The following is a 26292-nucleotide window of genomic DNA, read 5'->3' on the forward strand; positions in this document are numbered from 1 at the left end:
TGATAAAATACGGTATACAGTATATCGATATGGTTTTATGGTCTGAAAAGCCAATACCGGTATCTCTTAAACATAAATGAATTGTCAGCAAACACGTAATTACACATAATGACATTCTACTCAATGGATGCAAGTATTGTGCACTATTTTTTTTTCTCTTTTCCTGAAACTGCTACATCGACATATCTGTCACTATTATTAGTGGGGCTGTTCATGTGAAATGACAACTTTCTAGAGGTCTTTGTTGTGAGCTACAAATACTGTACCTTACAAAGGATTTTGCCTGTTACAGGGAATAACTTAATACACCATATTATAGTAAATGTTCATTACAGCCATACATTAATAAACAATTTTAAAATAATAACATTTTTTTTTAATGTTTTTTATCAATGTAATGACAGTATTCACGGCCACTACTTTGTTGCTAGTATTTGTTTTAAACCAGTAAATAAGCATTTATTTTTAAATGCTGTCATGTATGTGTATATTTAGTCGGATTCCAGAATGTTCTTTTCTTCTTCTCTACTGGGTGTCACCAAATGACTTGATGTGCACAGTGAGATTTTGAAATTTGTAGCCTGTCATGTTGATGTCCACTGAACCCATCAGCATATTCACAGACTGAATTAAGGGGTGATGCATGTTTTCTGGTTCATATGGCACAGCTGGGGTCTCCGTGGTTGGAGGTCAGGTCATGTCTCCCTCTGTTACTCGCACCCGGAATGTGGACTGTAGTCATTTGACTCGCTTCTGCCTTTGAGTCTTTGAGGTACAGCGCAAGAATGCAGCTGGATTTAAATCTGGCAAATGTTTTGACATAGTGGATAAGCCTCATCATAATTTCCATTTAAGTTTAAAGGAATCTGTGGCAAACAATAACATACCACAGACAGAACAGACGCTGAGACTGAAAATGATGTGAATTGATTCCAGGATTCAGTAGAATTAGAGTCATGGCTGGACATTAACTGGCATATCTGTCAATAAAAACATAATCTACTTTATATTAGGATAACATCAAAAGGTTAGATATTTTGACATTTCACTCTAGTGGCTTGCATTAAATGAATGTTTTTTTTTTTTTTTGGTCATATTTTGTATCAGTTTTTAGAATTAAAAGAAAAAATCACCAGCCCAAAAAACCGAAATTGTAAATGAACTGGTTTTTAGTTTGTTTTCATTTAATGTTAAGTTAATGTTCATTTGTTGCCATTCAACAGATAAGAAGTGTTAGAGTCTTGTAAAAACCTGGATTATTAATATTTTAAAAATAAGAAGCAAAAAGAACCTTCTAACCTAGGTAATCCAATACCAGAAAATCTACTGGTATAGCTTCTTAAACAATTACCGTACTTTATCAGTGTGTAGTAAAAATTTATACATGTTATTGTTTGCCTTAAGCCTAATTCCAGCAAATGGTTCCAAAAACATGGACTGGTTAAAGTAGAATTCATTACAACAAATTAAAATGACGGCGCCGTCCACACCGGAATAATGCAGGCACTATAATGAACAGGCGAGGTCTGAATTCGAGCTGGTTACGTCACTTAATTGAGACCATGAACGGGAAGGACCAGTGACGTATTTTCTGGCGACGGACCGAAATAAGGTTGCCGCGCTGAAAACGGAGAAGGAAGAAGATTTAAGTGAATGTGTTTCAGTCAGTTGTTCTGGTTCTACGGGCTTTTATACTTGTGACGCAAATCCAGTAAGAGACTGGTTTGTTTCGATGTGATGAGTCCGTCCTTTAAGTTCTGCAAAGTGCGTTGTGGACAAAGCAGAAGCTCAGTCGCACAGTCGAAATATTAATTCCAAGCCACTTGTTAGCTAGTTTGCTAACCAATTGTGTTCACACCAAACAGAACCTCAGATGAGAAGCCAGTGTGACAGATTGAGGGTTTAACTGCACAGTTTGCAGGCAAGTCCCAACAGAATCGACCTTGGTGACAGGGAGCGGGGCGATGAGAAAGTCCAGTTGTCTCAATATAGTACACAGAGGTCTGTTTTGTTGTAATATACTTTTGCTTGACACTGCAGACTCATTCCCACACTCCACTATGTTGGTATTTACAGCAGTTGGCTGTAATCTTATTATGTTTTCGTACGCTTCCCAGCCAAGATGAAGCGAAGGGTGGAGCAGGTTGACCATCTCAAGAAAAAGAAGAAGCGCTTGGATGATTCTAGTTTTGATGAATATGACGACGAGAAATCGTTCATATCAAGCAGCCAGGGTACGATGTTTTCTGTTTATTAACAAAACGTTCCGTAAAAATACTAGGTGTAATTAGGTCCAGGTCTAAACATTGAGTCATTGTGTCCTGTAAAATGATATTTAAAAATAAAGAATTGCATGTTTAATTAGAATTTATTAATTCTATATATTATTCTTATATTCTAGAGTTAACATTTTCAATGTATTAACTTTTGGGTAGGTATAAAAACTCAGTCTTTCACAAAAAGAGTGCTAAATTAGAATTAGAATGTACTTGATTGATCCCAGTGGGAAATTCTGAATTTGATATGAGTTCTTCAGCTGTACAGAATATTCATACGGGGCTCGATTGGGATTAAAAGTCAGCCTTGGACTTTGGGGTCCCCCATTGCCCACATGCCATTAGCCCACCGGGAAAGTGCCCAGTATGTCAGATGACCAGTCCAGCCCTGCCCATACATCATTTTCCATCAGCCGAGCATCAGTTGTTGAGTGTATCTAGGCAGTGTGCATGCATCACACTCTGTACTGCACACTTTTTGTGTTACATTGTGTTGCACTTGGTCTCCTGTGCATGTTTCAGACTCCAGTCAGAGTGACTCTCACAGTGATGCTGAAGAGCAGAGGCCCTTGAAACCCTCCCCATCTCATCATGGATCACAGTCAGAAAGCTCCCAGGACACGTCCTCCAACAAGTTTTCTATGTACAACAGTGTGTCACAGAAACTTATGGTGAGAAGTTACATGGCCTCTGTCCTTCAGCCTTTAACTGGCTCAGACTTTAGGGCCATTATTTTTTTTGCATTGACTTTCTTTAACTTTAGAATCAGAGTCAGAATTAATTATCTCCAAGTACTTTTACATACAAGGAATTTACTTTTGGGAATCATGCAAAGCAATCCAGCAATATAAAAAATGTAAATAATGTATATAATTATAAATAATATAAAAATTTTTAAATGAAATAATGTTCTTAGTACAGTTAAAGTGCATATAAAGTGAAATGTAGCAACAGGTTGATGCTAAATCACCATTTTTGTTTTTCATTTTTACTTTGAATCTAATCTTTCATCTACCTGCCACTCATAGGCCAAGATGGGCTTTCGAGAGGGCGAAGGGCTGGGGAAATTCGGACAGGGCCGGCGAGAGATAGTCGAGGCATCAACGCAGCGTGGGCGCAGGGGTCTCGGCCTCACCCTGAAAGGCTTTCAGGGAGAGCTCAACGTGGACTGGCAGGACGAGCCGGAGGTACCTGGCACTGCTCACCTCCTGCCAACAGCCACAATGCAGATCGCTGCTCTGCGTGTAAGCAGCGTGCTTCCCTTTCCTTCTCAGCCCAGCGCGGTGGAAGAAGTTACCTGGTTCCCTGAGAGCTCAACGGAGATGCCTGACGCAGAGGAGCTGGCCGACTGGATGACTACCGGGGAGGTTTGTTTTCCCCTCGTGGGTCTTTGCACAATTCCATCCATCCATTTTCCATACCGCTTATCCAGAAGAGGACCATGGTGACCCGGAAGTTAATCCCAAAGAGCACAATGCAGTGGGCACATTGGAGGGGAAGCCAGTCTAGTGATACAACATCTAGCAGCATTTAGACAAATATTGGCATTGATATTATGATATCATTGTAACGTATTGCTTGAAAATGACTGATACTCGTATAGGATTGGGTCTAATAATACTGCAGATGTTGTTCATGCTGGGGAAAATATCATTAGCGGTCCATAGTTCTGGGACTTGGGGTAAATCTCAATACCAAGAATGCAAAGACCATATTGGAGCTGGTCTCCAGCAATGGAGGATGACATAAAACGGGTACACGAGAACACAAGTCTGGTCAAGTACGCATATTGAGATTCACCCTTGGTTAGCTTAGCATCTGTAGCTTCATACCTTCAGATGTTGAGGAATGTTGTTAGAACTGATCTTTTTGGTGTTTTTTTTTCTTCTTTTTAAGAGGAAGCTGAAGATTGATGATGAGACTGAGTTTTGCAGTGAAGACCTCCTGCACAGCCTGCTGAGGTGTAAGGTGAGGCGTGAGGCAGCTCTGGGGGGCCGTGTTCAGGGGATGGCCGTGCCTGGACCGTGTGTGACATCTGCGCCTGTCCCACTCCTCCCCAGTCCATCTTTGACGACCTCGAGGGGGAGGAAATGCGGCGTGCGCGAACTCGGTCCAACCCGTACGAGACCATCCGGGGAGGCATCTTCCTCAACAGGTAGTCAGCCTCTGTCTTCATGCTACTGCGTGGATAATCCACTACTAGATCTCAGCCAGATAAGTGATGGTGCAAGAGCAGGCATGTCAGGGTCCTGTACGTTTAGCTATCCTTTTAGAAACAACAGATTATATGCATTTTAACTAATGCATTTTATTGTGGGGTGACGACTTGATGCCAAGATATCAAAATATCGGAGTACCGTTGCTTTTGAAAATACCATCAAAAAAACGTATACCGTGGTAAAATGTCTGGATAGTATGAAAAATTCGAAAATACCCTTGCTGATTTTCATTGAAACATTTTTTTTTTATGTTATTTGTGATTTTATGAATTCAGCATCCATCTTGCCAGTTCAGTTCAGAACATGTACATAGGGAGAATAATATAAGCAGGAAATTATTCAGTGCCACATAAGCTGGAGCATGTAAGGACAGTTTTAGTTCTAGTCAAATGCCGCAATGCTTCTCCAAAAGTCAAGGCGTAGTGTATATGATTTTTTTTTTTTTTTAATTCATTAAAAGTACGTAAAAAGTTCAGAAATAGGATGTACAGAGACATAGACTTCCTTTCAGAGGTAAATAGCCTGTGGAAAGATACAGCTTTGAATAGCCCTGACTGGGTCAAACAGCAGTACCAATGTACTTTAAAAGATGTCCTTGTTTCATGCACTTGCAATTGCATAACATATATTTGTTGATGTCATTGTGTTATATGGAGCACAAAGAAGCAAGCAGCAGGGTGGCTGTAATGTAGAAGAATTACTAAGATTGTGTCTCATTAGTATTCCTGGTTTATTTCTGCTGCTGCATTTACGTCTTGCCTTATTTTAATCCGGTACCCTTTGCTCTTCTCAGGGCAGCGATGAAAATGGGCAACATCGACCACGTCTTTGACTATATGTTTACCAATCCGAAGGACTCTCAGAGGGTAAAGGCTCCACTTTCGCAACATGCTGCTGCCTGTCTCTCCCTTTCCATCTCTTTCCCCATAACTGGTGTCAGTGAGTTTGGAGTCCATCACCGGTCACATACTCACACTAATTTACTAATTACTAATTTAATGAATTGAGTTATTGGTAGTTATTACTAGGGATGGCACGGTTCATGAAAAAAAACCGAACCGTTCGGTTCGCTTGTCTCGGTTCGGAGCATGCATGCGTCGCACGGTTCGACGGTTCATGACATGCGCAATGTAGCCTCGTGCCCCGTATGTGACGTCAGTGTGTTTCCCTTTCGCGTGAAAGAATAGGCTATATGCACAGAGAGGTGTGACGTAGTTCCGGTAAAGTAAGTAATTTCCGATAGCCTTTCGTTTGCTGCGTTTAGCTCGTGTTTTCGGCGTTACCACCCTGTCTCTGAAGAAAACGTTTAAATTTCAGCCGACCGATAGCACAACATCTGAACACTGTTGTGCGCCTTTGTTGTGTGACTTAATTTAATGTGCAGTTAGGCACTTTGTTAAAGAAAATTAAGTTATCTGTGACAAAGCACTCCAGTGAGTGTCATGCCTCGATCGTCCGATCAATGTACAACATGATATAATTGCCAGATGATCATACTAGACATTTCGCCTGGACATATTTTGCACTATTACAGATTAATGTCTTGTACATACACAGAAACTGATTTTATCGATTACTCAAGAACATTCAATATAATTAATACCAATTTTTTTCAAGTTTTATTTATATATATATATATATATATATATATATATATATATATATATATATATATATATATATATATATATATATATAAAACGAATGATTAAACATTATATGCGTCTCTTTTTGTATGTTTTCTAAATAAGACCGCGTGCCCATACCCAACTGTAATAGCGATTAAAGCGATCTATTCTTTTAGCATTTAGCAAGACTTTTATTTTATTACTGTTCTGGGATTAATAATGTTTAATAATTTTAATAATGTGCTTTAAGTCAAATTCAGTTTATGCATGATTGCATGATATAACTTTTTTAATACTGTATCCTAAATTGTGGATAATTAAGCTATATATCATATGCTGAAGTACATTTCTGGAGTGTTAAAGATTAAAAGAAAAAATAACAAGAACCGTACAGAACCGAAAACCGTGACCCTAAAACCGTGATACAAACCGAACCGTGGGTTTTGTGAACCGTGCCACCCCTAGTTATTACATTAGCAGTAGTTATTACATTATTGGCTATACAGGGACTACATCACAAAGCAAATTTAGTCACTTGTATGTTGTCAGGAAACTAGATTCTTCTATCAATTCATTGTCGATGGTCCTCTGGCCCTTGACAGAAACCCTGTCGAGTTCAACTGCTTTTAATTTAAGAAGATAATCGCTTGTTTCAGATTTCCCCTGACTAAAGCCAGTTGCAGCGTGTTTTTCCACTCAGTCTCTCTGAGGGTGGCATGTTCTGGCAGGGGGGGGGGGGGCTGGGGGTGCTCTGTCAGTGTATATCAGCCATGAATATAACCCTAGATGCTGGCGTGGCATTTAGAGACAACACAACTGAATAACTGCTCAAGCGATGGAGAAAGCCTTGTCTTCTTTGGGATGAGTTTTCCAGGTGTGCGCTTAATAAGATGATGTATATGTTATTGATTCTGAGGGAAATTCGTTTTCATACATCAGCAAAGGAACTCAAAGTGCACAGATGCAGACACAAACTCATAGCGCAAAGAGAGAACACACATAGTGCCAATAGTTATTTGCACGGATGAAATAAGGAAACTTGTACAACAGTTATTTCTGACCAAGAAATCTGATTGGACAAGAGACGTTTTATGAGTGCCTATGACTGAATCACAGCCATGATATACTGGAGCACAACCGCACTCCTTTTCGCATGTTATTGCTTAAATAAATAGGGGGTTGGCATCGTGATGCACTGCTTGCTTTTTGACCCGCAGAAGCCGTGCACGCGAGACAAGGCGGGGGAACTGCTGTACTTCGGGGACGTGTGTGCCGGCCCAGGAGGTTTTTCCGAGTATGTCCTGTGGAGGCGCCGTTGGCATGCCAAGGGCTTTGGCATGACGCTGCGGGGGCCCAACGACTTCAAACTGGAGGACTTCTTTGCCGCGCCCAGCGAGCTCTTTGAACCCTACTACGGTGAGGCTTTCCAACACGCAGAACCCCTCCGTAAGCATGATCTGTAAGATCTGTAAGATCTGTAAGATCAAGTAAGATCTGTCGCCATGGAAACCCGCAAGAATTCCTTTGTGTTTAATGCAGGGGAGGGAGGGATCGATGGAGACGGCGACATCACCAGGCCGGAAAACATCACCGCCTTCCGGAATTTTATCATGGAGAACACGGACAGGCGAGGGCTGCACTTCCTTATGGCGGATGGGGTAAGGAGCGATCAATCCTGCATGGTTCATCCCATCTTTCAATTCAATACAAGTACGAGTACCATGTACAATGAAATGCTTGCTTGCATGTGCTCCTGCAGACAGTGAACATAGACAACAAGATGGCTAGACAACAAGACAATGAGTAAATAAATAAATAAGACCAGAATCCCAGGAATAAAGAGACAGTGGCGGAAGTACAGTATGTGTGTGGGTAGCAGTGGAGGAGACACAAGGCTACTGATTGTTCATGAGTCTGATTGCAGTTGGGTAGAAACTGTTCCTGAGTTCTCCGATGTGATGACTTCCATTTTTCTCCCTGTCTCTGGTGCTCATGTGGACTCTTTCTGTTGATGTCTGTGGAGTATGGCGGTGGCATTGTGGGTCCCCTTTGTCCTGTATTATGACCTAACCAGCTGCCTGTCCTCATGCAGGGCTTTTCAGTGGAGGGACAGGAGAACATCCAGGAGATCCTTAGTAAACAGCTGCTGCTCTGTCAGTTCCTCACCGCTTTGTCCACCGTCAGGACAGGTAAGGGGCCTGTTTGGAGGTTCACTGCTTCGTCTGCTCTGTGCCCCGTCAGCATTGGAAGGTGTTACTGGTATCTGTCTCATCTTCTTTGATCCTTTGTTGGGATGAGTAGAAAGTTTATTTCCTTTAAAAGTGTATGTGTAATGCAATTCCATTGAAGCTCTTGTAATGTGATGTTTGTGTTGGGCAGAAAGACCCAATTTATTCTGCACCAGAGGTTGAGCTCCCTGGAGACTGACTGATATTTTATGCTTGTTAAGTGGAATGAATAATAGTGTTTTCATTTTGTCTTACCTAACTTCCTGTTTTGTGTTTCTGCGGCACATCTCCTGATTCCAAGCATCCATGATCTTTCTCGCCTCCTGTTTTGAGCTCATGTCTGTACTTGCAACCCGGCTGCAATCCACACACCAGCAAATCGTTACGTCTCTCTCTCTCAGGTGGTCACTTCATCTGTAAGACCTTTGACCTGTTCACCCCCTTCAGCGTCGGTCTGATTTACCTGCTCTACCTGTGCTTCGAGAGGGTGTCCCTCTTCAAGCCAGTCACAAGCCGACCTGCCAACTCTGAGAGGTCCTGCCAGTGCAAGTTGAGAAAGTTCTAGTTGCAATTTTGAGCTGTATCTACCTCTAGTTCCTAACCCAACTTAATGTATACATCTTAATAACCTGTATGTACCTTGTGTATTAGTGTGTATTGCCTACCAGTGTGACTCACATTATCAAATGGCCTGTAAGTATTGGATAAACCTTGGACTTAGGAACTCAACACCTGATTTCCTTCTAAGGTATGTGGTGTGTCGAGGGCTGAAGCCCGGGTCAGACCCCGTCAGGGAATACCTGTTCACCATCAACCTGAAGCTGAACCAGCTGAGGGACAAAGAATCGGATGTCAATGAGGTGGTGCCCCTGGACATCATCAAAGGAGACACCGACTTCTTCAACTATATGATTATCTCCAACGAGAAGTAGGGAAATATATTTTCTTTGAACAGTTCCCTCTATTAACGGTTGAACAGGAGCAATCCTGGAACTTATGGGTCCTATTCCATGAAAGCTTGTTGAGAAATAGAGTAGTAGTGCTTTTGCAGAATTCTCATAATTCCACTTGGCTAAGTAAAACAAGGGCGTGGATTTGGATATGGACTGCAGGGACCTACCACTATTGTGGATAGACTGTGTATGTCTAATGAGGTGAGAGAATCGGGGCTGATTTCGTCCATACCAATGCTGGAATCAAACCTACGCCTTTGGGTCACTAGCAAATTTTGAGGCTTATCCAGAGCTTTTCCTCTGTGCTTTTTGTGCCCAGCAAACCCCATTAGTTCCGGTTATGTTCTCAATGTGCCACAGTCTTGTCAACATGTTTATACACTTCATTGTCTATGGTGATTCTAATGCTGTATAATTTTGCTCTCCCTTTAAGGCACTGTGCTATCCAGATTAAAGCCCTGGCTAAAATCCATGCTTATGTCCGGGACTCGTAAGTCAGCCCTTTCATTTTGTTGAAGTGCTGTGCGGCTTCACTTGTACAGATTTGCCATTGTTTTTCCCAGAATGTTTACCTGTTCACCTTATAAAATAACAGTAGGATATTCTCCATAAGACTCCTCAGCTAAAAGGTCCCAGTAACCATGGTTTCAGTTTTATTTGGAAACAGTTGGGAAGTTTTATATAAATAAAATAAATGTATATGCTGTGTAATTTTGAACGATAATTGGTTAACACTTTACTTGAAGCTATCACCTGTAATGCATTGTAGATACCTTCATAATGCATTATAATGGTCAGTATAAGAATTAAATATACTTAGTGCTACATTATAATGCAGTATAGATGAGTGCTTAATAAAGCATAGACAATGCATAATAAACATGGCTAAATTGTGTTATGCCTTTTTATAAATAGTTATACCATGTTTATAATGCTTTATGAATGTGTTCATAGGTTTTTTTTGGACATGGCATTCATAGAAAGTGTTACCGATATTTGTGCAGAAAAAAAAGCATCTCAGAGAATTCGTCTTGTTGTCATTCTTGTTACTCCCTGTGTTTTCAGGACGTTGACGGAAGGACGGCAGGCAGAGATCAGGAAGCAGTGCCTCAGTCTCTGGGGGGTTAGTCTGAGTGCTTCCGCATCAATGCCCCCCCTGTATCCATATAAATGCCCCCCAGTGCTCTTTCTTTCCAATAGCTCTGTTCCCCTCTCTCCCTCTCCCCTGCAGATCCCAGACAAGGCCAGAGTGGCCCCCTCCAGCACAGACCCCAGGAGTAAATTCCAGGAGTTGATGCAGGTGGGGAAAGTCTTCGTGCTGTACCTGAAGGTCGTGTGGAATGACATGTGCTGGGTTGCTAAGTAGATCATGAACCTGAACCCCTGTCTCCCCCCCCCCCCCCCATGCCACAGGGTACGGACAACGAATCTTTCAACTACAAACCGACCCAGCTGACCTTCAGTACACTTGACAAGGTGCACCATGTCCTGGACTACCGCTGCATGGTGGGAGGTGGAAATCATCTCTTTTTACTTGGCATGGGAGTAAGTGCAGGCCGTCTCTTAGGGTGACGATACACAACTTTTTGAGCAATGTTGTCAGGTTGTGTTGCTGACCAGTGTTGCTCTGATATTTTCCCATTGATACTTGGCAACAAATTTCTGTTTGAAAAACTTTATCAGGCAGCGGGTAACTTTTTGTGACCCTCCTGATTAGTTGCCCTTTGTCTCACCTGGATGGCAATTGCCTGGCAACATTGCTAAAGAGTTGCCCCGTGTATCGGCACCTTTAGGCAAGATCTTGCATTTTCTAGTGTTTCATAATACCATTAAACCTACGCTAAACCAGTTTATTCCAAAAGTATTCTTGTCTACTATATTTACCGAAGATGGTGTTAAATTAACGACATCCATAATTCACCTTCGTAGCTGTCGTCTTGGTTTTGTTTAGTGCTAACCGTACAGGGTGTCTGTGCGGTAGTAAATGAAATCAGACAAAATTAAGGCCCTTGAAATGTATTAAAAGGTAGTAAATGGAATTTGACTTAGTAGTAAATTTTTAATCATCCATCTTTTGTTCCCATTTGTCTACGTGTTTTAACTTCATCTAATTAAAAAATATATAATATACGTGCTAGCAAGACCTGAGTCGGAATTGATAGCCTATCAGAGTGACGCTGACACCATTTCTCCATGTATACAATACAGCTGTTGTATAAATAAGGTAAAATTGTTAAACTTTTCTGTTAAGATTTACTTTGGGACATGTTCAAACTTTTATCTTACGTTACATCAACCAGTAAATACCAATGGTTACCACCCATTACCATTCCAAGGACTCTTTGGACAGTTTTTTAATCGACAGTGTTACCTCGGGATGAAATAATTCACTACTTTAGTCTGTGTGTATGAGAATGTGTGTCTGTCTTAGTGTGTGTGAGTGTGTCACATGACACACTTATAAAATTTTATTAATGTTTATGGCTGTTGTCAAGTGTCATTTGTTTTAAGAAGTGTGAAGTTGACTTTATTAGGTGGAGTTAAGGGTTATGGTTAGGATAACCCAAGGGCTAGAGTTAAGGTAAGGACAAACGAAACTCAACTTGACACTACAAAAAAAAAAAACAAATAATATTTAATGACAATACTTAATAAAAAGTTAAACATTAATTTGCCTAATATTTATGATGGGTATGAAGATTTACCCCCACCCCCCCAAAAAAAAGGCAGCTGTCCAATTGTTGGTAGTAAAACATATCGTGGAGGTAGTAAACAAGGTAGTAAAAGGTAGTAAATTCAGCTCTAGGATTCCTGCATAAACTCTGCCATAGAACCATATGAGATAGAACAGCTACAATTTAAACTGTGAAAGCATCCATTGTTGTCTGGCTTGTTGTGAGAACTCTGAAGTTTCATGGATCTTTACCGGTTTCTTCTGATCACAGAAATCCCAGATCTACACGTGGGACGGCAAAATGCCACTGCGCTGGAAGAAGCTGGAGAACTTTAACCTGGAGCTGCCCAGAGACACTCTTCTGAGCGTGGAGATCGTCCAGGAGCTCAAGGGAGAGGTGGGCCTTGAGACTCCCCTGAAGGAAGACATTTAAGAGGATCTCATCACCAACAACAACGATTATTACATTACCTTGTACTTTTACTTATCTTGAAATGGCATCTTTGGATTGAAGCAAGGGGGGGAAATGCAATTCAAATGAACAGATTAGTTTCTCAGATGGGATCTTCAAGAAAGGAGACCATTTTGTGAAGCTATGGGGATCATAAAGCAAAAGTTCATTGGACGCTTGATTTCAGCTCTAATTGATTGGCATGGCTTTATTTACATTGCACCCATGCTTCTGCAGGGCAAGGCTCAACGCAGGATCAACGCCGTCCATGTCATGGATGCTCTGGTGCTGAATGGGACTGATGTCCGGGACCAGCACTTTAACCAGAGGTTAAGCCTTTTGGTCATCCAGAGCACATCTCAGATCAACACTTCATAGACACACTGAAAAGGTAACGGATGGCTTGTTTGTTGGCCTGACAGGATCCAGATGGCAGAGAAGTTTGTGAGAGCAGTATCCAAACCCAGCCGGCCTGACATGTATCCCATTCGGTAAATAAGTCTAAAGGGTTTCATTTACTTTCTGCTTTTAAAGTTGAATATCTTGAGGGGTTTGGTATGAATATGTCACTACTCCATCTTATGCCTTTTCCCCCCCAGAGTAAAGGAGGTATACAGATTAGAGGAGATGGAGAAAATATTCATCAGGTGAGGCCAGGACATGAATTAATGTTTGTTTATGCTTCATATCTAATCATATAGCTGATGCTCAGAGTGACTTTCTACTTGCGGACACATTCCCACACAGACACACGCATTTTGATGTATTTGTGTTACGTTTGTATGTTTTTTTTTCTAATATACAACAGCAGCTCTACCTCGCTGGACATGAAGTTTATGGTTTTCTAAGGTCTACCTCTAAATTTTGACACCTGGAGTGTTAACATATGAACATGGTCATTCCCTGTGTCCTCCAACCATGCTGGTGCCAGGCTGGAGATGAAGGTGACAAAGAGCTCAGGGGGTGTCCCACGTTTGTCCTATACCGGCAGGGACGACCGTCACTTCCTACCCAGTGGCCTGTACATCATTAAGACGATGAATGGTGAGTTGTGTGAAGGCTTAGCAGAAAAATCCAGTCAACCATGAAGCATCTTGCCATTTTTCCTGTGTTATTTGTGCTATTCCTGTCTTCACCCCCCCCGCCCCCCCAGAGCCCTGGACAATGGCGTACAGCAAGACGACAAAGCGGAAGTTCTTCTACAACAAGCTGACGAAAGAATCCTCGTACAACCTTCCGGAGAATTCTGCGGCTCCCTTCCAGTGAGTAGCTCTCGATGCAGTTACCTAGTTTGGGGCAAAAACCTTGCCTGAACGTTAGATACTGTCAGTCGGCAGACAAACAAAAACTGTACCGTTTGTCACAGTGTGTGCCACTCTGAGCAACTCTTCTGGGCATGGGAAGATGGCGTCAAAGTGCACGACTCTCAGACAAGGGTGGACCCTGAGAAGCTGTCCAAGGATAACGTTCTGGCCTTCATCCGGCAGCACTACCAGCCTTGAGGAGCCGCTTTGGGCCCCAGAGAGATATGGTCTGCCCAAATCTGACACCTAATACCAGGAAGGACTATAGCCAATCCACACCCTCTTCATGTGGCCTGTCTGTCTGTGCTTGCTTTCTTAGACACCCCCAGCCTTACTCAATTCATGTCTATCCATGCTACAGTCATCTAAACCCTAAGATCCCAGCCTACTTGGGTAACTGAGATACGCTGGTTAATCCTTTGACTGTTTCGAAGTTTGACCCTGGCATCCCCGTTTGGCATTTTTAGAGTGAAAAACTAGTTTGGGCAATTTTCTATACCTGCATCCAAGTGCTCCGTCACTACTTGACTGCGGTGAGTGAGGATCATTCTGTACTCCTACGTCGGTTTTGCAATAAACAAAATTAATGTTGTGCAGTCCAGCAGTTGGGCATGTCTTGGGAATGAAACAAAACTACTGTTCCTCATGCAGTTTCTCTCTTAATTTTATCTTTTCTATTTGTTCAGGCTAAGCAAGTCTTTTTAAGGCTAGTTATCCCCAAATTGGAATCTAGGTTCCTCATCCAGGTGTTTCCAGCCAAAAGAAGTGAAGGTACTGTACAGCAAGGCCTGTGCTTATGTAATTAGATAGGAAATTATTTTCAGCTGATTAGCTCCGGGTGGAAAAAGCAGTAAAACGAAAGGCAGCTTATTTAAAAATAGAAGGCTGAACCTGAACACGTATAACCTGTTTCAAGTGTGTGAGTAGGATCCATGTTTCAGATGGATGATCCTTTTCACTTCCCAAGAAAGGTGTGCAGAGCTGTCCAGCAGTCTGAAGTTTAAGTGAATTCTGTATACAGAGCCATTAGGGAAAAAGAAATAAAACTTTGAGTTGGTGCTGGATTTAATTTTTTTTTTCGTAATTGTCGTGGTCAGTCATATATAGACCTGAATGTATGAGGTTTTGGATGAAGCAGGGACTCCGAGGCAGACCACCACTACTAGTAAAACACAAACAGCTTTGCAGTTGACTGGTCTTGCTATGCTTTCATCTTATGAGCCTTATTTATTTAAACAATTTCGTCTGTTTGTGCCGTTTAAATTGTATGTCCCCTGCACTGAAATTCTTCTTTGGTCACTTTTTGTAACATATTGGGGATCATTGGAAAGGCAAGTCTATGCCTGTGTTTGAGTAGAATGTCATTTTAGCGTAACTTAATAAAGACACTCTTAATGTAAATAATTTTATTTACCATTTATTTACTGCCAACAGGACACATCTGTTACTTGATTACAGACATGCTGTGCAGAGGCTGGCTAAAGGGAGAGAAATGTATGACAGTCAACTAAAGACAACTGGATTCAGGGTTTGGGATAACGTCGTTTTAGCTTAAAGTACTGACAAAAGCCCACTTAAGTATGCCCCCCCAGACATTCCTACTCATCTAGAGTATTACAAACATTTCAAAATAATGTGCATTTTGAACACAATGTTGTGTTCAACATGCACAAAAAATGTGTGAACAACAGTACAGAGAAGTAATGGTAATAAAATTAAATTCCTCATTGGAGGAAATGTGACAATGCGATATTAATGCCTATATTTATTTGCAATAAGCGTGCACATTTTAGAAAACGCATACAGGTAGTGCAGCATAAGCTTCATACAGCTGCTGATTCTGACCCCCGCAAAAAAAGAAAAGGTTATTGCAATCATTTTGAATTTGGGCTTGGGGAGGAATCACACGCTGAATTGCACCCTTTGGTAACCAAATCTTCACAGATTTTTCCTTCAAAATTCTTTTCCAAATTATTTTATTTCAAATTAACGAAAAAACAAGAATACATTTTAATATTCCTGAAACATAAAATACAAAGAACAAAACAGTGCAAAATCTACAAACTAGAAATCAAGCTCTTCAAACCAGTCTTGGAACTAAACCTTGACCACCATCCCTCTACGCTTCCTCCTCAAACCTGGCTTTTCACGATACCTCTCCTTTCAGTTGCATCTGGACATTCAGCACCAAAATCTCAGCTTCGCTGGCCAAATTCAGGGGCTTAAAGCCCAAGTGTGGTCAAAGCAAAAGACAGAACAGCTGTGCTGCTGCTTTATCCTCTCGAAAGGAAAGAAATGCTATGCTGTTTAAGTCTCAGCGTGGGATCATACAGGAGCGCAAGCAAGACTTGTAGCGCAAACCCTTATTTTCCTCCACTCAATACAACATGCTAACTAGCGGCCTCAAAATTCAACCCTGTTCCGTTGTCGAAGAATCAGTGCGGCAAGAACCAACTTTTCACTTTACTCTTCCTTCCTCACACGTACCTCTTCCTTAATTAATTTTTTTCATGTTTAACATTACAAGTGCTTTAAGCTTTCGATCATGAAATACAAAAACTATGCTCTGCTAAATGAACGTCAGGCTACGTCGGCTTTGGAAGTGTGCTGTTGCTTTAAGCAATGTACACATTTTCATACAAAATGAGCGACTGGGTGGAATTAAAGCTGCAGCAGAATTGCTTTACGTTTCAGACTAAGCACCATGGATTCTGTTATGGATACTAGGGTCTGGCCTCCCATTATTTATGACCAGTAAAAGCACCATGAGTGTCCAAGCCTGGTGGTCTGATTAAGACTACTCCCCTGGGCACTGAGAGAGTTCTATCTGCCCTTGAACGGGGGCAACTAAAGTGCTTTTCTACCTGCCGTCCTCACGTGAAGTACCGTCTTTGTCCTGTGGTGTGGAGATGGGGCTGGGCGGTGTCCCTGGCGGAGTCCTGCTCTCAGGGGTTCCGCAGCAGTCTGCGGCCTCAGCTAGCTCACCCTCCCGTTCGCTGATGGCGGTCATTGGGCTGCTGAGGATGCGGTTGCGGGCGTTGTACCTGCTGCTGGCAGCAGAGGGCGGCGTGCTCGAGCGCCCATGCCGATTGCTCAGGAACACCGGGGAGAAGCGGGGCAGCAGACCCTCGGTGCGGGCCCACTCCTCGGGCGTCCTGTGGCCGTGGCCCGGAGAGTCGCAGGGGCTGCCGGGGCCCGAGGAAGGGGACTCCAGGGCGGAGTCCGACTGGGCCCTCTGATGCCGGGGGTCGGTGCTTCTGAGGATTTCGGCAGCGGACATGCGGAAGCCGCCTTCGGGGCGGCTGCCCTTCTTCAGGAGCAGTGCCTTAAAACTGTCATTGCTGGTGGTCTTGCGGAGGCTGCGCTGGATGGAGGTGGGCTGGCGGGAGGCCAAGCCCGGGGAGACACCTGTGGGCGTGACGGGAGGCGAGGAGGAGTGGACCCGAGGACGATCCTCCTCAGACTCCCTCCAACCCAGAACTTTACGTTTAGACCTGCAGTTAACACAAGTTAGAAGCTACTGTCACGTAACTTATACAGCAAGAAGTGGTCATTACTAGGTACACACACTCACTTATGTTTTTTATTAAATATTACATAACGATGAACAATATTATTAAGGTTGAATTGAATGAATTCAGTAGGAAACAAATTCCAAAATATGCAGTCCAGTATATTTAGAGCATAAAATATAAAAAAAAACCTCCTCTTTCTACTGATGCTTTTTTGCGAGCAGAGTATTACACAGCAAAGGAACACTAAACAACACACAGATGTGCCAAATGGTAGGTGCCGGAGATTTCCATGGGGCAGGCAAAGCTGAAGTATAGCCATAGTGCAGCAAAACTACGGATTAGAGGGTCACAGGAACAGAAGAAAAAAAATGGTAATTCAACATTTAATGTAATCTAGACCTGTTCCGGGGGGAATTTCAAAGCTGCTACATATACATATAACAGGGACATGGTCACTATCTGGGGAAAAAGTGAAATAAGCCAAATTCACCAACAATCAGAAATACTGTCATTTAAAAGATGATACTGGATTTCACATTCAGCTCCGTTAAAATTTCAGTTAGGTTTTTCAGTTTTGTTTTGCTTTAAATTTTGTCTGTGTGCTTGTACAGGTATAAATTTTGTCTATGTGTGCTTGTACAGGTATGGGTAAACAATACCATGCTCCCTAAAAAAAAAAATATTCAGGTAAGGAAGTCCTATTTTCAATATTACTGGTTTGTACAAAGGCTCTGTCTGATGAAAGAGACACTTGCATCGGGGGTGAGGAGGTTACGCAGCTGCAAAACGTGCTCATGAATAATTTATGATGCAGTTATTATAGGCAGTATGAGTAGTGGGGGAAATATGGACTTTAATTTATTCCTCTGCACTTGAAAACCACAAAGACCCATGATTTTGATAGGTGGGTTGATAAAGGAGATGAACAGACAGGAACAAAATATTTTAATAGGAATACCTGTGTATTGCGGCAAAGAGGTCTTCAGTCGTGCGAGGCCGCGTGGGAGTCACCATGTCTTCTGGCTCTTCTCCGTGTGTCTCAGCCCGAGCCGAGGAGATGAAGTCGAACACCTCACCTTAACGAGATAGAGATTCATGTGATGTATCTGAGGGTTGTGACACCAACCATGAAATCTGCCAAAACATCTCTGAGCTCAACCACAAAAGGACAAAATCAAAACATGACCAAGTAGAGGTGGCTGGAGTTGCATGCAGTCATTGGTTTCATTCTTCCTCACCTTGTATGCCTACTCTCAATACTTCCGTACTAGGAATCTAATAGCAATCTAATATCTCAGAATCTACCCTGAAGAGAAACTGAAACTGCCAAAATGTTTTCTGTAGTAGGTTCCACACCAAGCAGTCAACTACAAGGAAGCAGGTGAGGTCTCCATTTTCTTTTTGGCGTGCAGAAGAAAAGGAACACTCCAATACACCAGAGAAAGAAAGAACAAGAAAGCTTATTTACTGCATCCGCAATCCCATCAGTCCAGACTGCTTGCAGTGGGGGAGAGAACAGATACTTCCTGGATATAAATCCTATTCTTAAACCCTTCTTGCAAGATTCAATCTATGCAGTAGTGCAGAGAAGCACCTTAATGAAATACATTATAAAATGAGCAGCTACTGAGTACCTCCATGCTGTAGTTAGGTAAAACTATAGGGGGTGGACAGAATAATGGAAACAGCACATGAAAAACTTTAACTTTGAACTAATTAAATCACAAATGCAGCTACAAAGCTGAGTCATTGGGCTGAATGTCAGTTTGCATTATGAGATGGCTATTAAACAATGTAACTGTCAGATGTGGCCTCTCTAATGAAACATTCGGAAGGGATCAGTTTGTGAGTTTTTCAATCTAACCCAGCTTTTAATCATTAATAAAATTACTAACCATTATTTAAACTCAACCAGTTGGGCTTTCCTAGGTATTGAGGCTGTTTGCAGTTTAAAAAACCCAAAACTGAACAAAACTGTGGCCTTTATTAATTACATGTGGCTTACCATCATCCTCTTCCTTGGAGCTGAAGGAGTCTGAAGTGCTGCTTGCAGCATCAGCATCTCCATCTGACATGTTCCTTTCGTCACAAATAGCCAACTCTTCCGCCTTTATGGTGAGATCATGCTCAAGGGCTGGGGAATTTTCTCTGGAGTGTTGGCTGGTCAAGAAGTCTTCTTGGCTGGCTAGAGGTGGGAGACTCCCAGAGTCCTCATCTTTGTCATCATTCCTATAGTTGTCCTCACCTTCCACCAGCAGAAGTTGTGGACAATTATCTATGGGATCCAAAATGGATAACTTCTCAAGGCTAACCACCTGTGGACCAGTGTGCTCCACAACAAGCAATGGAAGAATTGGAGGCAAAGTTAAGGTGAGTTTGGGTTTTTTGGGAGAGGGAGAATTTTTTTGCTTGACTGTGGAAATTTGCAAAATCTCCAATGGATTTGAGGAGTGATCTTCCTCTTGAGTAGGAGGAAATGACTTGTCTGGGAAATCCTCCTCAATAGGTGTCAACTCCAGGGGCTCAAGGTCTTCAGTTTGGCCATTCATGATAAATCTGCCAAGTGTGTCCTCAGAAAGACTGGAGTTTTTTGAGTAATCCGGCAGGGACTGAATCACCAGTGACGATGACTGTTGAATCACATTGGAAGGACCTGGTAATATATTTATCGCTTCAGGTTTTTCAGTTTTCCCTTCTTTCTCATTATCTTTCCATTCTTCATCAGTGTTATTAAATCTGTCCACCTTTTCAACAGGCCGAAGCTGCACCATTTGCAAAGCCTGGGCAGTGATCAGGGGCTTCAGAAAGTAGCTGATACTATCCATCTTCCCATCAAATGAATCATCTGTGCCCAAGGTATTTACAGTGCTGAAATCACATTTTGGGCTTTGAGCTGAGACTTCTGCCTGATTCCTCAAAGACTTATGTGAGAGTTGAGAGGTGGAACCACTGACAGGTAAAAGAGGAGGTGGAGATTGGTATGGTGGAGGAAGAGGTAGTGTAGCAGGACTTGAGTAATTTTTATCTAGTAATTCAGAAATGATTGGTTTAGGTGAAGAAGGTGTAGACACATGGGTAGTGGTGCAAATCTTCTCAAGGTTAATTGGTAGCACAGATGGAGGAAAGTTCTGCCCAGGTACCTTGAAAGGACTTGAATCAGGATAAGTAGCAGCAGAGAGTAAGGTAGTGGTTGTTATCAAGGTGTGCTGAGTAGAGTTGGTAGTCAGTGCTGCTGGCATGGGAGAGCTAGAGTGGACCAGCTGGAGTTTCTTTGTGGGGTCAGGGGAACCAGCAGATACGGGTGTGGCAATGGGAGAGACAGACACAGAAGACAAAAGAGAGGATTTTCTCTCAGGGACTTTAGGCTTAGACCTTGGCCTTGCAGGAGACCGGAACTTCTTGAGGGAAGGCAGGGTGCTGACCTGGCTAGAAAGACCACTAGACGGGGATGTTAAGTGATTCATCTTTTCTGGTAATGAGAGTCTCTTTGTCTTATCTACCAAGGTCCCGTTTAGGGCTAGAGACAGATGCTTTTTACAGTCTGAGTGGAGCTCCTCTTGGGAGAGTGGAGACCCACCAACATAACTGGGTTGAATTTCAGGAAAATATAGCTGCTCAGCTCGCAGTTCAGGAGAGTCTCCATTACTGGCTAAGGACTCGGCCCAATCTGGCCGCAAGCTGCTGCTGTCACTCTGTGATGGTGTGATGGGGCAGATGGAGTAGAGGTTCCCACTGGAAGGAGATACCAGGCTACTGCAATCACTGATGCTGCTCTGGCTACGGGAACGTAGCAGCCACGGATCCTCACGATCACTGGACGGGCTTTGGGCAGGAGATGATGCGTTGTTGCTTTTTAGGCTCAGATGCAGAGACTCTTGGAGGGTGGCAATCAGTGTCTCACTCGAGACTGGACTATTAGCCTGAGGATTTGTCACTTTGAATTCGGAATGTTTCTCTGATTTTCGTCGCAAGGAGTCAGTACGGGTTGGAGGGAGTGGTGGTTTTTTAGCCTTGCGAAGGGAGATACTGCGGGATAGGGACTTATTGCTGCAAAGGCTAATCTGGTCATCTTGCCTGTTGTGTTCTTTGCACTCATACATACAATGCTTCATATGGTCCACACCGTTGATGCTATTGTAGCTACATGACTTGTGCCCCGAGTCCAGGTTCATGGAAGTGTAGTTGGCATCATTGTCAAAGGAGAATGGCGGAAACGACTCTGCCTTTTTTGAAGGGTGCTCTGAATTGCTACATATGTGATTGATGGGGGTGGAGCAACTAGAACGGAGGGGTTTTTTAGGCAGGGTGTCGTAGTTCCACTTCTCTGGAGGGCTACAGCTCTGAAGACTTCCGTAGGAGTAGCTAGACTCACTCTGGGTGTCCTTGCTACAGTAACTTTTCATGCCATCTGGGATACTGCACTGAGACTCTGTTTCTGTGAGCGTGCCAGTGCTGAGAGATTCCGCTGAATCACAGCGGCATGGTGTAATGACTGAGGTTAAGGAAGAAGGATGTTGCTCTTCTTTGATCCGAGGAGATCCGAGAGGCTTGTTCGTATGGTAGGACGACACCGAGTTTATGGGTATTGCACACTGTTCAATTGCTTCAATGCTAGATACACCTTCAACTGAGGAGGTTAGCAGACTGTTACTGCTGAGCAAGACTGAGCAGGTGCCATGTGGAGAGGCTAAGGAGGTAGGGCTCGCCAGAGTCTCACAACTCATGAACTCCCTCCGTTCTTGATTACTGGTGTACAGTCGTGAGTCAGTCCTTTGGATGGTCCTTAAAGGTGCTACCCGCATTTCTGTTTGAAGCTTGCTGATCTGGTGTGACAGAGTACCTACAATGCAGTCCTCTGTCCCAGTAGAGGTGCTGGTGTAATTGGGCTCTCCTTGCAGGGAGGTGCGGGTTCCCTGGCGGGGTAGGCTGTAGCAACGCTGGTCACCTCTATTTAGTTGTGAGGCAAAGATGGTGCATGTGCTGTTACTGATGGTGGAGATGCTGCCCGTGGAGGAATTGGAGAGGTTAGCCATCTGAGCAGCTATGCCGTGACCCTTCTGCGCCCGGATCCTTCTCATGGATGGAGGCACGATCTTTGTGTCCTCTGTCTGACAACTGGAATCACGGGTGCCGGAACGTCGCAAGGCTGAACCAACACTACCGACACGACCCAATGTGAAGTACTGACTTGGTATGCACGTTGAAGGAGAATGGCATTCGCCGGTCCCTTTGAGTAATGCAAAAGGGGAAACAAAGCAATGAATTCTCTGGCAAGGATGTAGATGAAACTAAAGTCCCCTAAAGTTTACAAACCAAGAAAAAAATTCAAGCAACAAATGAATTTGTTGTAATGAAGTGAATTGTCAGAATGAGTAATGAAGAGACAAGACACAAATACTTGCATAACATAGAGGAAAACATGATTTTCACCTTACCAAAGTAGTGCATCTATTTAAGTGCAGTTCTGCTGCAGTTCCAAAATTTTACCCCAATTATATTAACTGTCTTGATGCAGGTTGCTTTGAGAGTAGTTTTACTTATGGTGAATTCAATTATTATACACCGTTGTACCACACAAATAATTTGGTCTCCTAAATCTCTTTTAAAAAACATAAAATACGTTTTTCAAGATAACATAAAATTAGTAAAATGTACAATATGGACATCAACTCTGCAGTGAGCTTGAGTTTGATTTTGGTTTATGACCTTCAGACTCCAAAACAAAAAACTGCAGCCCAAGGTTTTATCAGAAATACCAGAAGAGTGCACAGAAATTATTAGGAAGTTTAACAGAGGAAATGAGTGTCGGAAATGACAACGAGTTCTGACATATTTCTGGGGTCCCTGCTGGGAATCTCCCCCCGACCCTGCTCCTCTTAGATTGATAATTGCTTGGTAGGTCAGCTGTGCAAATGTTTCAGCTTTTGAAATCCATAGGAAAAAATGTACTAGTCTATTTGAAACATCTGAATAGTGATGATTATATAACCCATCAACAAAAGGGATCTGAAGATTATATGAAAGAATGCCTTTTTAAATTGACATTTCATTAGCCAAACTGTACTATCTATGGCTAGGAAGGTGATTTTACTTGTTTTTTTGTAAGTAGGACATCACACAAAATTGGATTTCACATGTAATCCACCCTGGGTTAGTCTTAACAAACCTATTGTGTAGCTACAGTACAGCCTGGACTTGAAAGTTTGAAAGATTCTCAGTCTGACACAGGGTTCCCTGATTCAGGTATTTATTTACTGTCACTGCAAGTCCTCACACCTTAGGCTACGTTCACACTGCCAGCCACAACGTTCAATTTCGATTTTTTGCCCAGATCGGATTTGTCTATCTTGACGGTTCACATTCATAACTACAAGTGACCTGTATCTGACTGTAATGTGAACGCATCGGTCCTCCAAAACGTCACGCATGCGCACATTGATACGTTTTTACACGGATAAAAAGCTGGTCGTAAAATTGGCACGTTGTGCGGCCATGACCGCTGCACTGATTCGAGTCTTTTGCCTCTTTAAACTTTGATTTCAGGCTCTTTGTTTTTCTTTGGCACTGTAGCCACGTTCGTGTCTGCGCTGTGCCATTTCATTGGCAATTATTTCAAACTCTATTACGATAGGTTCCTTCCAGTTTAGCTTGAACAGATTCATTTCCCCAAATATCAATTAAATCCCCAAGTTCTCCATCCTTCCACTGACTTATCGCAGTTCTCCTCCATTTTTACCTTCCCGTGCTGCCAGTGGAGGCTGATGATGTTATACGCATGCGCTAAGCAAAAAGCCGCATGAATTGCGATCTGAGCGTCACATTCAGGTCGCATGACCGCGAATCGGATACGTATCAGATTTAGTACCACATATGAAAGTGACACAAATCTGAATTGAAAAGATCAGATTTGCGTGTCCACACAGCCCTGAAAAGATCAGATCTGTGTCACATTAAGGCAAAAAATCTGATTTGAGTCACTCCAGCATGGCAGTGTGAACGTAGCCTTAGTGATATCTAAACCTGTGAATGGCATGAATGAATTAATATTCTTCTGATTAGAGTTTACTATATAAAATCTTGAAAGATTCATAAACAACAGAATTGAGGAGGTAATTTAGGGACATACGAGGAAAAAAAAAAAAAAACACATTCAGATTTATCTTTGTATTTTTTGTGTTCATTATTAAGAGTTGCATCTTTGGTGCACATAATTTTGACTAGGTCAAAATGCCAGAAATCATCTATGCCAGCGTTTCCCAACCTAGTCCCTCGGGACTGGTTTGAGAAACTGATCGATACAACCAGGTGGAAATGGGTAAAACGCATTGACAGCTAGAGCTGTAACTGTCACAATTAGAGGTGGAGTTTAATTTTTCATGCTTTAATTTCCTTTGATCCAGTTGTTTGCCAGTAGTACCTTCCTGTCTGTTTTTGGTTTTTATTGGTCCTTACGGCTGTCATCGGTGTGGATTCTGCCATAATAGCCCATTACAAATTGAGGGGGGATAGGATTTAGCGGCCACGCAGTAAGCAGTGAATGGAACAGCAAACATCCATACCTAGTTCCTTCTGGATGTTGTCTGGGACACCTGTTATTGTCTTTCTCCTTTTGACCTTCTTAGCCCGCCTGACCAGAGTGTCCATGTTAACTAAGGAACGCCGAATGCTGGCCTGCCGATCAAAATTCTCCCCTGATGTGGAATGGCGAGAGCAAGCAGAACGGAGGTTACATCACATCATGTGTAGTTCATGGGAAAGCATACTGAACAGCAAAATCAACCCACTGGCCTGAGAGTGGCCGAACGTGTCCGATCTCCGGGTCAGCTCCAGATAAAAACTACAGTACTGCAACATTTATATACTGAGGGTCAGAAAATTGCTCAATTTTGACTAGCATCATTAAGATACCAAGCTCCGCTGAAAATATACATCTTGTAAAATTACATCAATGCAAAACTGGTGTAAAACAATAACACAAAACCATGTTTTCCTCCTTCAACAGCACAATGATTTAATGGCACACCGACTTTTTTTGACATGGTAGAACATTGCCATGGAGATGAAAAGGAAAGGAGGAGTGGCTTGGCTTTTCAAGGGGGTGTGGCCTACCAGTGACATTTATGGGGATGATATCGATGGGCACACACTGGGCCTGCTGCCTCATCTTCTCCTCAGGGGTGGGCAGCGGTAGTGTTTTGCTCCAGTGCATCTGCCCGTTGGTGTGGTACTCCTCCAGCAGAGGGCTCTGTAGTCTCATGGAGCACATCAACCTCTCTTCCTCGGCAGAGGACATTGCAGACTGCGGGCAGAATTGGGGGGAAAGGAGGGCAATAGGGGCTGTATGCCTGCGTTTTACTCTTCCAGTCAGTGCAAAGATGGCATTAAAACATTTCGTGTTTATCTGAGGTTTAGAGAACTACGTTAACAGTCTATTGTTATTACCCTGGAAGTTAAACTGCAAGCTCCAAATAAATCTGTGTACAAAGTAAATAAATGTTCAAGCAGAGAACTTACTGAGAGACCCATCAGAACTTGTCATACACAAAGTCACTTATACCTGCTGTACTGTAATCAAAAGAATTTACTAAAAGTGACCAGTACCCTCATGCAATTTAATCCATTATATTCACAGTCACTCTACTTACTGGTATTGCTTGCTTTTTTTCCCTAGCCAATATTTTATTCCTGACAATATTATTAATGTATTTGCACTGCAGTAGGGAACCTACATGAATTGTGGAAACTCCACACAGAGTACAGATGGGATTTGAACCTCAGCCATGGAGATGCAAGGCAATAGCACTATCTACTTAGCATAAATTCTGTTGAGTTTGAGTGCTCAAGTCGGCTCATTATCAAATTAGTTACATTATTTTTGCGATGACCTGCCACCCTATGCCTTATGCCAGATGTTGCCTTTGATATGATCCAGAGTACCCCATGACACTTACCAGGATAAGCGACTGGAAAATGAATTGCAATTGTATGCTATTCCATAATTCTGTACTGAATGTAGTTTTTAAGTTATTTTCAAACTCTAGGGG

The 26292-nt window shown here is 42.6% G+C and overlaps 2 protein-coding genes across 13 annotated transcripts in view; one reads left to right on the forward strand and one right to left on the reverse strand.

Annotated features, from left to right (window-relative positions):
* The first annotated feature begins 1573 nt into the window (after positions 1-1573).
* Positions 1574-15137, forward strand: cmtr1 (cap methyltransferase 1). Of its 4 annotated transcripts, none has more exons than XM_023794343.2 (25): positions 1574-1764; positions 1866-2001; positions 2118-2234; positions 2799-2947; positions 3305-3463; positions 3551-3643; positions 4173-4244; positions 4337-4431; positions 5289-5361; positions 7341-7539; positions 7663-7781; positions 8216-8312; positions 8753-8885; positions 9100-9279; positions 9738-9794; positions 10370-10427; positions 10536-10604; positions 10718-10849; positions 12250-12375; positions 12667-12758; positions 12852-12920; positions 13029-13076; positions 13361-13473; positions 13583-13691; positions 13796-15137. In XM_023794343.2, exons 2-25 carry the CDS (start codon positions 1965-1967, stop codon positions 13929-13931), a joined length of 2532 nt encoding a protein of 843 aa, XP_023650111.1. In that variant the 5' UTR covers positions 1574-1764; positions 1866-1964; the 3' UTR covers positions 13932-15137. The 4 variants fall into 4 exon arrangements, with proteins under 4 accessions (XP_023650111.1, XP_023650114.1, XP_023650112.1 ...); XM_023794346.2 differs by having other exon boundaries at positions 1866-1921; XM_023794344.2 differs by having other exon boundaries at positions 1574-1711.
* The window catches only part of LOC111834728 (NHS-like protein 1), an 84505-nt gene continuing 73337 nt past the window's right edge, over positions 15125-26292 (reverse strand). For 8 of the 9 annotated variants that reach the window (XM_023794325.2, XM_023794328.2, XM_023794329.2 and 5 more), the window contains 5 exons: positions 25358-25547; positions 24808-24939; positions 19254-22475; positions 18207-18324; positions 15125-17227 (listed from right to left, as the gene is read on the reverse strand). In XM_023794325.2, the coding sequence (XP_023650093.2) occupies positions 16594-17227; positions 18207-18324; positions 19254-22475; positions 24808-24939; positions 25358-25547 (4296 nt within the window). In that variant the 3' untranslated portion in view covers positions 15125-16593. The remainder of the gene's footprint in view (positions 17228-18206; positions 18325-19253; positions 22476-24807; positions 24940-25357; positions 25548-26292) is intronic. The other variant, XM_023794326.2, reaches the window with a different exon arrangement.

Source organism: Paramormyrops kingsleyae, chromosome 14, assembly GCF_048594095.1.
Source record: "Paramormyrops kingsleyae isolate MSU_618 chromosome 14, PKINGS_0.4, whole genome shotgun sequence".
Lineage (NCBI taxonomy): Eukaryota > Metazoa > Chordata > Actinopteri > Osteoglossiformes > Mormyridae > Paramormyrops > Paramormyrops kingsleyae.

Coding starts and splice junctions, on each gene's coding strand:
- cmtr1 (XM_023794343.2), top strand. CDS start 1,965: ATGAGAAAGTCCAGTTGTCTCAATATAGTACACAGAG. Junction 10,428..10,535: donor AGTGCCTCAGTCTCTGGGGG/GTTAGTCTGAGT, acceptor TCTCCCCTGCAG/ATCCCAGACAAGGCCAGAGT. Junction 13,692..13,795: donor AATTCTGCGGCTCCCTTCCA/GTGAGTAGCTCT, acceptor CGTTTGTCACAG/TGTGTGCCACTCTGAGCAAC.